The sequence below is a fragment of the Myotis davidii genome, unplaced genomic scaffold, assembly GCF_000327345.1.
Source record: "Myotis davidii unplaced genomic scaffold, ASM32734v1 scaffold111, whole genome shotgun sequence".
NCBI classification, from domain to species: Eukaryota; Metazoa; Chordata; class Mammalia; order Chiroptera; family Vespertilionidae; genus Myotis; species Myotis davidii.
Window position 1 is genome coordinate 3877343 of NW_006284347.1, and position 14447 is coordinate 3891789.

Consider the following 14447-nt stretch of genomic DNA (forward strand, 5'->3'; position numbering starts at 1 on the left):
TTTTAAGGAAGTTAGGGAGAATGGTTTTCCTTCAAATATTTTATGGTAAATGAAACCACTTACCTTGTATGTAGATCTTGTTCATCACAATTGAGGACAGGGAACAGAAAGCTAAGTGAGTTGTGGAGTTACACCTATTGCTGGAGCCTCCAATCATTCTTGCTTCATAATAGATCTGAAAGAAAAGTTTGAGTTTGCTTCAAGTTGCTTGCATACTTCCTGAGTTAAAAATATTAATGAACTCCAAAGTGTCCCAAGAGGTATGTATCAGGAAGGGGGCCAAAAAATTAAATTTGGGTAATATAAGATGAGATGGCAGCCCCCTATTTCTTCAAGTATGAATATTATTCCTCAGATACAAAACTTTTTAATCTTTGTATTAAACGTGAAATAGTTTATCAATATGACTTACTTGAAATGTTTTAAAATTTATTTTCCAATTAAAAAAATTGCTTACCGTATGCATGTATCTATAATAATAAAAGTGTAATATGCTAAATAGACCAGACGTTCTTCCTGATGAAGACAGGGTGGCAAGGGCTGAGGCAGCTGCTGTGGCTGCGAGGGCCGAGGGCCTTGCATGAATTTCATGCATCGGGCCTCTAGTTAATATATAAAAGAATGAACAGTGAAATATAAGTTTTTTTCTTCAGTGGTTTCATGCCCAGTTCAAGTCATTGTAAACTACAACCTATTTTTACACAGATGGGAATAATCCTTTGTTTTTTACTTACCCATTATCTTGGAATTTGTTTATATGCTTTATTTAAGTATTTTGTTTGTGTGTGTGGGTGTTTCTGTTGTTCAACCCTCTTACTCTCACACCCTCTTGCCTCAGATAAGTTTCTTTAAGATGGGCTCTGACAACCTCAGTGAACAACTGGAAGAATTCTTAACTAATATTGGAACAAGTGTACAGAAGTAAGTATTTTCTTCCTTAAAATTGAAAATGAAGTTATGTGAATGATAAGTTAACAGCTAAATGTCATAATCTAAAAGTATTTACCATTTAATTTCCTGCCATGAGAGAGTTTCTTGCATGACTCATGGACACTTCTTTTTTCACCATCTTTTCCACAGAATCTGAACTCTGAATTTCATAATAGTATCAAATCTGATGCTATTTTATTGATTCTAAACTAGGTTTTATGTCTGAATATAACAGACACATGATAGTAATTATTCATAGTGAGTTATCTTCACAGTTACCTGAATTGTGGTGAATAGATGGGAGATCGCTAAATAAATCTTGTTTTTCAAGCCATGAAAACTTAGAGAAAGCAGCTCTAATAGGTCCAGAAGTCTGAGCAGTGATGTGGTCAATCTGGGGGAGAAAGGGGCGATGAAAATGTTATTTTAAAGGCACAGGACAGAACAGTTTGAAAATTCCTTTGAAGTTAGGCATTGAATATGGCTTCATTAAGTTTTTGAATTTAGTATTGTTTCCAAAATATCTGTTTTAAATAAAACGTAAAGCTGTTTTATAACATGTTCATGTTACTTTACCTATACCACTGTTGCTCTCTTTAAGAAAATGTATATAAAACAAATCGCAGATAAATGTGATTGTGAAAGGAGTACTTTGTTGTGGTTGGTAGTGAATAACCTGTTCTCTGTGCCAGTGTTCGCAGGGAGATGGACAGTGATGTAGAGACCATGCAGCAGACAATAGAGGATTTGGAAATAGCCAGTGACCCTTTATATGTGCCTGACCCTGATCCCACGAAGTTTCCTGTTAACCGAAACTTAACCCGAAAGGCTGGATACCTTAATGCTAGGAAGTAAGAAAACTATTGTTATTTTCTTATATTGTGTATCACTTAAGTTAGTAGCAAGCAAATCCTATCTAATAATAGACAAACATGGTAATTGACTGTACCTTCGTTACGCCTGCCATTGGATAATCAGCATGATATGCAAATTAACCGCCAACAAAGATGGCGGCTAATTTGCATATACCAGCTGGGAGCAAAGACTGAAGACACCATAGAAGGAAGCCAAGCAACGAAGCCAAGGTAGCAGAGACAGGTGGGAGAGAAGTGGCGGGAGAAGCGACAGACGGGCAGGGTAGGAGCCGCAGAGAAGGGCGGGGTAGGAGCCGCAGAGAAGGGCGGGGTAGGAGCCGCAGAGACAGGAGCGAAGCCCTGTTCTTGCAGGAATCCTACAACGGACCTCTAGTATAATATATAATTGATATTGCCTGCCAAATTGTTTTGATTTCACTAAAGCTTGGATCTTTTTAGTTAGTGGTATTAGTATTTGGTTGAACTTTTTGACCTATGGGGTACATGAATAATTTTCAAAAGTAACTAGATATTTGTTGAATAATTTAGAATTATCTAAAAAGTGAAACCAATTTGAATTTAAATCTAGCATAATGTGAATGCTATAAAATGTTATTTATCGTACTTTAACATGTATGTAATTACACCATCAGGTGAAATTTTAGTTTTTACATGAAGCAAGTTAACCCTAGGAGTAAAATAAGTTCTTTTGTTTTGAATTTACACCCTTGAAAAGTTGAACTATATTTTTGAAGCATCATTATAGCAGCTTCAGTTTAATTTCCAGCCTTGTTTTGGAAATATATATACACCCACTCACATAAGTGGTCAGCATACATGAATTTATTTTAGAAACTGAAAAACAGATATTTATATTTTCTAGGTGCTTTGATGCCTTTTTGCAAGCTGGTTCTCTGTGGTGTGCTTTATCTTGTGTCTGACTTATGATGAGATTTCATGTGTGTTATAATTAAAGAGTGAATGTACTTTCTTCATTTAGTAAAACAGGCTTGGTGTCATCTACCTGGGACCGACAGTTTTACTTCACTCAGGGTGGAAACTTAATGAGTCAGGCCCGTGGAGACGTAGCAGGAGGCTTGGCCATGGACATAGACAACTGTTCAGTAATGGCTGTGGACTGTGAAGACAGGCGGTACTGTTTTCAGATCACCTCTTTTGATGGGAAAAAGTTAGTATTTTTCCTACTACTAATAAAGTATGTAATATTTTAAACTACTGAAATGTAGGATAATTCATTTTCATTCAGACATTTTATAGATATTTTAGGCTTGTAATATATTCAGGTAACTTTCTTATAGAAATGAGTTGAATTGTCCTTTCTGACCTGGTTAAATGATATCTAGTATTTTAAGGTTACCAAAGTGAGGTCATATGGTAAAGATCTGTGATTTCATGCTGAGACTAGTCACTGAAAACCCTGCATGGTGTGGGGAAGGCAGCACAAGTTAGTGGAAAGAGCCCCAACCTTAGAGTAAGAAAGTTCAAATTCTGGACCCACTACTGAGTGTGTGGTCTTAGACAAGTTACATAACCTCTATGAGCTTCATTTTTGTACATGTAAAATTGCGGGGAGGTCACAATCCCTGTTTTCTAAATTGTGAATGAAAAATCGAGATCTAACATGTAAAACGTCTAGCATGTACTAGGTGCTAGCAATAAATATTTCTTGCCCTAGCTGGTTCGGCTCAGTGGATAGAGCATTGACCTGCGGACCAAAAGGTCCCAGGTTTGATTCCGGTCAAGGGCCCTGGTTCAGGCTCATGTAGGAGACAGCCAATCAATGTGTTTCTTTCACATCAGTGTTTCTCTTTGTCTTTCCCTCTCTCTTCCACTCTCCCTAAAAATCAGTGGAAAAATATCCTCTGATGAGGATTAACAAAAAAATTATTTATTTCAAGTAAATAAATATTTCTGATAAAATTATTTAGTCCATTAATGGTTATATGCCATTTTAAAATTTTCTATTATCTTTGCATTAAATGAGAATCTGTAGAACAAATTTTTGAAAAGCATAGAAAAATATAAAAAGGAGTATGGAAAAAAACTAACTAGAGCAGTGGTTCTCAACCCTCTGGCCCTTTAAATACAGTTCCTCATGTTGTGACCCAACCATAAAATTATTTTCGTTGCTACTTCATAACTGTAATGTTGCTACTGTTATGAATCGTAATGTAAATATCTGATATGCAGGATGGTCTTAGGCGACCCCTGTGAAAGGGTCGTTCGACCGCCAAAGGGGTTGCGACCCACAGGTTGAGAACCGCTGAACTAGAGCAACAATTAACTTTTTAGTCTGTTGCCTTACAATTTTTATTTTTTAATTATAGTTTTTAAATAGTTGAGGAAATGCTGCATATGTAATTTGGACCTGCAGTTACTTAATAAAATCATTTTATAATGGCTACATTATAATCTAGATAAGGATATATACCATAATTTACAAAACTGTCTAATGATAGATGTTTAAGTTATCTGCAAATTTTTCCTACTTAATTAAGTTGCTTTTGATTTTTCTTATTGTTCAGAGCAACTCTGGGTATCCTGAAAGTCATTTTCCCCCTATATTTACTAGTATGTACATTAAGATGTTACAGCTCAAAATGGTTATTTAATTTCATATTCCTTCCATAAACATATAGTGAATGCCAATTACTGTGTATCAGTTATCATGGTAGATGTTGGGAGTCCCTGTATTCATTTGTCAAAATTGTCAAGCTGTTAATAACTCACTACATGTACTTACCTTTTTGTATTTTCAGTTTTTTTGCTAATGCTTAATATGATTTTCCACTTCACATTGCTGGTTTGATTCAAGATTAGTAAAAAATATTTTTTTCTGTAACTCTTAAAACATGAACATCTATAGAAAAGCTAAATATCCCTATGTTAGTGATGAATATATTGAAAAAATTTTATTCAACCATATTCAATGAGAAATAAATAATGAAGTAAAATTAATGTTTATATTATATTTGAAAGTTATTTATATTTGAAGTGTGTGTATCAGAAGGTTGAAATGGATTCTTAGTTGCAGTGCACCTTTGCTATAGGCTGTCTGCTGAAAACTAGCACCTGTTGCTTTTTTGGCACATTTTGGCATAGATAGCCAAAGTTAAGGGTTGTTAAAATCCAAGTCCTGGTGCCTCTGATGGTCTCTTTTTTCTAAGATACTACTTAGATATGTGGGTTTCTGTGTGTGTGTTTTTCATACTGATTGAGTTTATATATACCTTTTAAAATAAAAAATTAAAGTACTGTTAACAAAGTACTTTAAAAGAAGTTGAGGGTCCAATTTTTCTTTTTTTTTTTTTTCAGATCTTCAATTTTGCAAGCAGAGAGTAAAAAAGACCATGAAGAGGTAAAATTTTATGTTGTTAATTTCTTTAGCAACATCAAGATATTTTGCTGATGGCAAAACATATTAATATGTTCATTATAGAAGTTTGAAAAATTTGGGTTAATTAAAAATATCTTTTTAATAGAAGTTTTATCAACCTTAGAAAACATTCTTAAGTTTCACGAAGAATTTATAGTTGGATCTCTGAAGAAAGAACCTTAGAGATCTCTCTCCTCTCTTTTTAAAGCCTCCAGTTCAGAAATGACCTTGTGGCTGTTGCTTTCTGACAGGCTGTTAGTATCATGAGGGGACAGTTTAATTTATTCACTCTTCTCACCAACCCTCTAAGACAGTATTTGCTGCATTAGGAATATATAGTGGCAGCAGATTGGCATGGGAGGAAGCAACTAAAGCTTAAAACCTTAGGGAAATGAAAGATAGAAAGCGAAAATATGGGAATGTCTGTTCTTCCTCACAAGTATTTTACTTTTGGCTCTATTTTTACTTGTAGTATACCAAATATGGAAGGTAAGTTATTATTAAGAACTGATACTTTAAAAACTTTGTCTTGAGAAATATTCTTCAATGAAAATGTATTATAGGTTGATTTTGAGCTATTTGCTATTATAATTGTTTTGGTGAAAGACAAGGCTACAGATTATATAGAGGTTACATTTATTTACTTCTGGTGGAAAAGAATAGCTATTAAAACTTGGCTTTTGATCTCTGAGGAACACAGACAAATGTCTGCAGCATTTACCAAACAGAATATTAGTTTAGTTTAGTGAGGCTCATCAAGCACTGGAATCCTCAAGAGTGAAGCAGAAGGTGTGAAGCAGAGAGTTTTCTATGTTAATTTTTTATAAACCTGAAAGAAGGGAAGTATGTAAAATCTATTCACCAGGAATATATTTAGCTCCTAACTTTTTTGCATTGGTGTTAATAATGAGATCTGAGTCCAGGCTGTCTTGTTTGGTAGGGATTAAGGGGAAAGTAATATAAAAAGATAGAGACTACTATATTATAACTTCACATGATCACTATATTTTTAAATTTCCTTGTATGAAATTTGGCATTTAAAAACAATAAATCTGTTAATGTTCTGTTATATCCTCAAATACTATACATATATATATGTTTATGTATATAGGAAGGTATGTATCTTATAAGAAATGTTATGTGTTACTCCTAATGAAATTTATATTTACTTCAAATATTGAACATTCTCTTTTAGAAGAGAAGCACTGTAGAAAAATATTAATCATATTCTGTTTTTTCTTCTTACAGTGGATCTGTACAATAAACAATATATCTAAACAAATATATTTAAGTGAAAATCCAGAGGTAATATTTTTATTTTATCATATCTAGATATGGCAAAATTAAATCATGTGCTAATACAGCTTTTATTAAGTCATAATTCTCAAGTTCTAAAATCTTTTAATTTGCACTTGTATAGGTAGCTTTAATGTATCATGTATATAATGAGTATCTAGTCTTCCTGAACAATAAATTATTTCAAAGGTACTGAAGTCAGCCAATAAACATATTTAGTGGCCCCTGACCTTGTGTGTAGTGCTGTGTGCACCATGGAGAAAGGAGATGGAGAAGAAAAATAAGCCATGGCCTCTGTCTTCCAGGAGCTTATGTGTGTGGAAGACAAAACTAAAACTTTAACATTTCAAAAAACAGTAGAAATTGAAAACATACTGTGATGACTAAAAGCTTAATATTTAAGAACGTTAAGATCAGTGTGGACTTTAGAGAACTGTGGAGATTATGGAAACTTGCACTGGGTAGGATTGGTCCATGTTTTGTGGAAAAGAGAAGACATTGTAGATAAGAGGACAGAAACTAGCTGTGTAATTGGATTTGAAGGTTCTCGTTGAAGAATAATAGAAAACTAAAATGTGTGTACAAATCATCTGGGATATTAAAATGCATTCAGTAGGTCTTGGGTGAGGTGGCCTGAACTCTTAATTTTGCCAATTATACTTCAAGTAACGAGGGTATCAAACCAGATAAACTCAGCAGTGTAGACATAGCCATAGGTACAATCCAAGCATACTGTACAGGCAGAACCCAGGTGTGCAGAGAACTCTGGAAGAAATCAAGTGGATCCATATTGCAGTATGTTTGGGAAAAGACTTGGATTAGGACAGGAGCTGCCTGGCCTCTGCCAGTCTTGGTGGGCCCAGCTATGCTGTGAACCTAGGCACCTCCCAGGCTGGGTGGGGGCTAATGATTTCAGTTGAGGCAGAGGAAGGACTAATTTCTCTAGAAAGTCCTCACCTTCTATCTTAAGCTGTTGGTGTAATGGTTGATTAGATGGGAGTGTCTGGTGATATGTAGGAGTCTGTTATCATAATTCAGGTATGAACTGAGGAAAGACAGAAAAATAATGAATCATAGAAACAGGTAAAAAGAAATTGACTGGACTAGTTAGCATTGGAACTGATTAAAGGATGAAGGAGAAAAGGTGACTTCCAGGTTTTAAACCCAAGTGAAGGGAAAATTTTAGAAGAGTTCTGTGTTGTTGTTTTTTTTAATCATAATGGCTTTGAGGTGCCCCTCTAACACATGATTTAGATGCCTAGGGAAAAGTTTTGAACTAAACAAAATCTCAGACTTCTAAAATATTAGTAATTTCTGACAATTTTATAATAATCTTACGAGTTTAAGAAATCAGTGCTCACTGTAGAGAAGCCTTTGCTTTTAGTAACTTAATTTCCCACCAATCTAGCTTTTCCTTTCTGTTATGTTACTTGAGCAACAAAAAATTAAAATGCAAATTAGATGACTTGTTAATACATCACGAATACATTGAGAATACAATATTTGGACTTGAAAAATTCAGGCTAATTGTACTTTCCTATCAATGTTCAGAACTTAAGTTTTAATTAATAATTTCTAGATTATCCAGAATTATTTTATCTATATTAATGAGAGAAGAAATTTTGATTATTTTATGGCATTGTCTTAGTATTTTTGCTAACTATAAGACAGAAATGTAAAAATATTTTGTGATTTTGTTTTCTAATGTAAATGCCATTTTATTTAGCTAGTGTTTTAAATAAAAGAATAAGTTTATAAATATTTCTTATGGAAAGCTTTCTTTCAATTTTTGGTCTGAAAATTATCCATGATAATTTTATCAATTAATAAATGTATAGATATTTCTGAGCATAAATATATTCTGGAAAACTATGAAAACTTCAGCAGCATAGTTATATTTTGTTACTATTTTCTACTCTTTCTAAATTTCTTTATTTAGCGAATGTATTGAGTGTCTAGTATGCCAGACACTGTTCTAGGTCCTAGCAATACAAACTTAGTCCAAAAAAATCTCATAATTTAGTTAAAAACATAAAGAAACCTCCCCCTCCCCACAATATTTCCTGATCTGTATATAGTAGACAAAAAATCAGATTCACTTCCCCCACATTTATAGGAAGTAAGAAAAAACAAGTTATAATGCTACAAAGTTAATTATGTATCTTAATATTAAGACACAGTACATGGAACTACTTTATTAACTCCAATTTACATTTTATGTGTAACTCAATTCAAAGAGTTATATTCAGACTTGTGGTTTTCTTGCTTTACTAATGTTAGTCCTTTTTTTTTTTTTTTTAAAAAGGAAACTGCTGCACGAGTAAATCAGTCAGCTTTGGAAGCTGTCACTCCTTCCCCATCTTTCCAGCAGAGACACGAGAGCCTGCGGCCTGTGGGGTGAGTTACCAGACTGTGGGTTATTTAGAGAACTACATGGGATATTGGAAGGGATAGTGAACACTTTGATTATAGCAATGCTGCTTAGATTAGTGTGAAATAGTTCCCAAACAAAATGGAAATTGTATTTTCAAATTGGTAAAGTTACCAGCCAAGAGTGCTAAATAAAATGATTCCAGATTTTCTTTGTGTTTATCTCTAGGTTGAGGTGATTTATATTTTTGAATTTATAACTGGAAAAAAAGAAGTCTATTATTAAATATGTAGCTATGATTTGGGATTGTGTCTATTAAAATTTGTTCTATCCTTCTCATTGACTTACAAAGTTGTATTTTCTTATCTCATAGTTTAAGTATTCAGTTTCCAAAAGAGAAAACCAAGTGTGCCTTTTTGTTTTCTTTTGTGCTTAGACAGTCTCGACCATCGACAGCTCGAACCAGCAGTTCAGGATCCTTAGGATCTGAGTCCACAAATTTGGCTGCCCTCTCTCTTGATTCTCTCGTTGCGCCAGACACCCCAATACAGTTTGACATAATTTCTCCCGTGTCTGAAGATCAGCCTGGGCAGGGGAAAGCCTCTGGCCAGGGAGGCAGGTGGGTGATTGCATCTCGGTGATACTGTGCTGTGGTCTGTGAAGTTTATGATCTCATTTCTATCTTTTACATATCATGTGCATCGGCTATGTTGTACCTTATTTAATTACCTAAAATCATTTTGATAGAGAAGAATCATGGCAGATTTTTCTCTTTGTTTTCTGCCTTAGATGAATGAATTAAGATAATTTAGTATTTAAAAATATTTAATTCCAAATTGCTATCAGATCTTCATAGTATTTGCTACTAAATTGCAGGGGAAAGCTGACAATCTTATCTTTAGGTCATGATGATATTTTTAAAATTCTTGAGAGTAATACACGTGCTATAGATTTATTAGAAAATATTATCCTGTATCAGAATAAGAGATCTTCAGGAAGCTACTAAATCATTATCATACTATGAATTATTAATGAACCAATTTTTTTTATATAATGAGAAATATCTTTTTCAAAGCAATAAAATTTTTCTTTGGCTATGGATGAAGGAAACATGACTTAAGGCAAATTACTTATTAAGCAGATTAGACACCTAATAAATTGATAATATATTAATTTGGGTATATATGGCTGTGATCAAGAAAAAGTAATTTAAATTTGATCACAGAAATATACTTAGCATCTGATATAATAGGTCAATCAGACATGTATTTGGGAGATAATTTCATGTTAACTTCATGCCAGTGCTATTTTAGAACCACTTAGCTCTTTGTTTGCTTACAAAACTTACTTTGAATTATACTTGTTTTCCTTCATGTGGGTGTGCAAGAGCCAAGCACACTAAGGAGGGAGGTAGCTTCCATCTCTAGGTAGCTTTTCTTCTTGCATTGTTACATATGCCTTGAGAAATACAGATTTAAAACTAGAAACTGTTGAAATTATCATAATCAACTTATGACATATACATAGATAACCTAAAAAGAGATTTGTACCATCCTAGGGAATGTCTGACATTTTTCTCAAGCAGCTAAAATTGAAGCTAAATCAGTTGTTTCTCTGTCTCAGCTTTTTTAAATTTACGAACTTTTGCAACATGGTTTATTATGGTGTGTGTATGTCTGTCTGTTTGAACTTCCAATCCCCATTTTCCAAAATGCAGCAAGTTTTGAATTGAGCCTATTAACTCAATCAGAGGGTTGGGGCCTTCATTAGACTAGCTTGGACATCAGTAGTGTTCCTTAACAGGATGGGTTATTTTAGAATTTTATTTTAAATGTATGTACAAGGTTTCGTGATTTACTTTTTAACTCTGGTTTCAGTGATTGATAATCCTCCCATGTGGCTCACTGTAACTAACTGTTGGTTCATAATTTTAAAAAAAATTTTCAGGCGTACAAATCCATTTGGAGAATCTGGAAGAGGCACAAGGTCTGAGACTGAAGGTAAAACAGATGTGCAGTATTTTTATATTTTAGAAATTCCAAGCAGTAAACTGAAGAATTTGTTGTTTATATTTGTTTTGCTGTATGCTATTTTAATGGTATCTTTATTTACTTCACAATTTTCTCTTTTTTCTCAACTTACACTTCAAGCAACATAACTTAATTGGACTTAAGATTTTGTTATTCACAAAAAATTATAGAATATTATACTTTTGACCTTACAAAGTCTAAAAGTATAAGATGTCCTTTAAGCTTTTCCAGCAGATGTTTTTTTATGGTACTGGAGTATAACTTTATTCCTTTTTCTGGTAGCTTTTTATTTTTATTTAATTTCAAACTTACAGAAAAGAATAACATAGGAATTCTTTTTAGCCATAGCAACCAATTAATTGTTGAAGCATAAACTTTGCTATTTGAATTTAAGACCTTAATTCTCCTGTAACTTGAACACTATAGTTAGGAGCTAGAAAATCTAAAAGGAGGCAGTATATTTTAATTCTTTAGGTAAAGAAATGTGGGATTTAAAAATACATAATATACCTTGTTCTGTTGTAGATTCTATTCTTCATCAGTTATTTATTGTCCGATTCCTTGGTTCTATGGAGGTGAAATCAGATGACAATCCAGATGTTGTTTATGAAACAATGCGCCAAATCTTAGCTGCCCGGGCCATCCATAACATCTTTCGTATGACAGAATCGCATTTATTAGTCACTTGTGATTGTTTAAAGTAAGTAGTAACCTCTCCCTCAAAAAACTGTAGGAAAAATGTATATATAATTCCAGCCTAATTAAAATTTGTTCAAATTTTTAATTATTATTATAGGTTAATTGATCCACAGACACAAGTTACAAGGCTCACGGTGAGTTCTACATGTTTAAAGCATTAAGTCTCTTTGGGCATAAATACACCTTTTACATCTTTATAACAATCCTGATTCTCTATATTCAGATATGGTAGTATCAACTACAATTGGTCTTTAAAAGGCTGTTATAATTAAGTCATTGGCTATCTCTCCTAAAATGTTACAATTGAACGTTCCATGTAACACAAAGAATCAGTGCAATTTGGTGTGATACGTAGTGTTTATCCCTTAGCTAGGAAGTATATATCACTAAAGAAACGAATGGTAGGTTTGCCCTGGCTAGGTAGCTCAGTTGGTCAGAGCATCGTCCCGACAAGCCAAGGTTGCAGGTTCTGTCCCTGGTCAGGGTATGTACAAGAAGCAACCAATATACAAGAATGTATAAATAAGTGGAACAACAAATTGATGTTTCTTTCTTCCTCCCCTCCCCATCTCTCTCCCCCTTTCTCACTAAATTAGTAAGTTTTCTTTTATTGAAAAGAAAATAATAGGAATTAAAAGGGGAACATGATTGAGTTTATTTTATAATAAAGTATGTGCTTTTATGTAATCATTTCATAATATAAACCACTTTTGTTATTTGAATATAACTTTGTAAAATGTGTTATGACTAATAAAACAAATTCAGTATTCAGCAGCCTCTTATTCTGCCTGGAAAGCCAAACCAAATATGATATTATTTATTCTTGGATTACTGTTCTGTTAAAAAAAATTGGCTTTACTGTTTTATTTAGGATATTTTTATAACAGCCTAAGTTTGTTATATATAAGAGTGCTATTGTAGCCCATCTGGCATGGCTTCAGTGGTTGAGCATCAACCTATGAACCAGGAGGTCACATACCTGGGTTGCGGGCTCGATTCCCAGTGTGGGGTATGCAGGGGGAATCTCCCATCATTGATATTTCTCTCTCCCCCTCTCTTTTTCTCCCCCAAATCAATATATATATATATATATTTTAAGAAAATTAAAAAAAAAGAGTACTATTGTAATGGCTTGAAAAATCTCATGTTTGCCTCTGATGTTTTCTGTGGCAGTTTCCATTACCTAGTGTAGTTTTATATGCTACACACCAGGAAAATAAGAGGCTTTTTGGATTTGTTCTTCGGACATCTGGAGGGAGAAGTGAAAGTCATCTGTCATCTGTCTGCTATATATTTGAATCAAACAACGAGGGGGAAAAGGTACCTGACTTTTCAAAATGTGTCTCTGTTGTGAAATGCATATCATAATTAAAGTTCTTACTAAGATTTCTGGAAAACTTAGACTTTGCCTAGTTCAGCTGAGTTGCTTGACTAAAGCCTGTTGCTCTGAAGAGAGCTGAGCTGATGATGTATTGGGCCTTCTTAGTTCTTTAGACCTGTATCTTTCTAGCCATTGATAGCTAGTGCAATCTCCTGACCTCATTAATTTATCCTGGGAATGCAATATCTTTCCATAACCAGCTATTTTCAGATGTCTTCAGCTTAGAGCAGCATCAGCAGCCTCTTATTCTTTGCAGACCTTACTATTTCAGTCATGAATTTGAGATAATAAGAAGTGTATTATGTTAAAAAGGTGACAGCCAGTCGTTGAAACACACAGACTGAAGAAAACAAAAGTCTTGGTTTGGGTCTTGGAACATTTTAAAATCAGCCTTTTTTTGAAGCAGTGTATTATAATGAGTTATAAAACTGGCTACATTTGCCATTTGGATACTTGAAATTATTAAATTTGATAGGAGAACTGCTTAACTTTTTTCTACTTTTCCCCCTTTTAGATTTGTGATTCTGTTGGACTGGCAAAACAGATAGCTTTACATGCGGAACTGGTAAGAATCCAAGACACTTAATTATCCAAGAATGTTAACTAATGTAAGGCAAGATTTTTCATAATGACAAATAAAATGATTTTGCTAAATAAGGTTAACATTGGATACTATTGCTGATTTGGTATTTAGAATTTGGGTAAATGGCTAACATAACATGCAAATTTTTGGTGTGCTTTCTCATATACATGCAGAAAATAATTTGAAAGGTTACAAAGAATATTAATTGAAAAGTCTAAAACTTAAAGTTATTTCATACTTAATTCATTAGTTGTATTCATCTGTTCTTTAGGATCGTAGGGCATCAGAAAAACAAAAAGAAATAGAGAGAGTAAAAGAGAAGCAACAGAAAGAACTCAGTAAACAAAAACAAATTGAAAAGGTATGCAGTCCTAATATCTGGATCTTCTCTGTGATTTTTGTAAAGAATTTCCTTAATTCAGCACTGACTTCATTCCAAATGAAGGTTTGTTTCTGCTGCTCAGCTACTTCATAACCAGAGGACTCATAGCATAGCAGAAAAAGATGACATCTGTCTTCTGATATGATGTTTACATTATAGTTATACTGACATGTAGAGTAACTTGCTGTTTAGCAAACATATCTGAACTTTCATGTTTCCATATTCCAGTGAAGGTTGTCTCTGGCAAAGCAGGTCTTTTGAGAGGCTGTGTCATATAGACTTAACTGCCATTGCTAAAATCCACGTTGGCCTCTAGGAATGTGCATATATATATATTTTAATGTTACCAGGAGTGTCAAATCATTGTCTGTCCAATAGAATAATTTTAAGCTAGACAAATTTTAGAACAGAATCTGGAGAATACATTAGCTATGTGATACATGAGATTGAAAAAGCCAGTTATGGGGTGTGGCATTGACAGCAGTGGAAAAGATAACTTGGATATTTAATGAGAACAGATCAGC

At 33.7% G+C, this 14447-nt stretch overlaps 1 protein-coding gene across 1 annotated transcript in view; it reads left to right on the top strand.

Annotated features, from left to right (window-relative positions):
* APPL1 (adaptor protein, phosphotyrosine interaction, PH domain and leucine zipper containing 1) overlaps positions 1 to 14447 on the top strand; it is a 32330-nt gene that overhangs the window by 16517 nt on the left and 1366 nt on the right. The window contains exons 9-21 of the mRNA XM_015571044.1: positions 839 to 921; positions 1623 to 1781; positions 2785 to 2973; positions 5121 to 5163; positions 6430 to 6486; positions 8783 to 8874; positions 9285 to 9467; positions 10796 to 10848; positions 11404 to 11578; positions 11675 to 11711; positions 12751 to 12897; positions 13473 to 13523; positions 13813 to 13902. Coding sequence (XP_015426530.1) covers positions 839 to 921; positions 1623 to 1781; positions 2785 to 2973; positions 5121 to 5163; positions 6430 to 6486; positions 8783 to 8874; positions 9285 to 9467; positions 10796 to 10848; positions 11404 to 11578; positions 11675 to 11711; positions 12751 to 12897; positions 13473 to 13523; positions 13813 to 13902 — 1359 coding nt within the window. The remainder of the gene's footprint in view (positions 1 to 838; positions 922 to 1622; positions 1782 to 2784; positions 2974 to 5120; positions 5164 to 6429; positions 6487 to 8782; positions 8875 to 9284; positions 9468 to 10795; positions 10849 to 11403; positions 11579 to 11674; positions 11712 to 12750; positions 12898 to 13472; positions 13524 to 13812; positions 13903 to 14447) is intronic.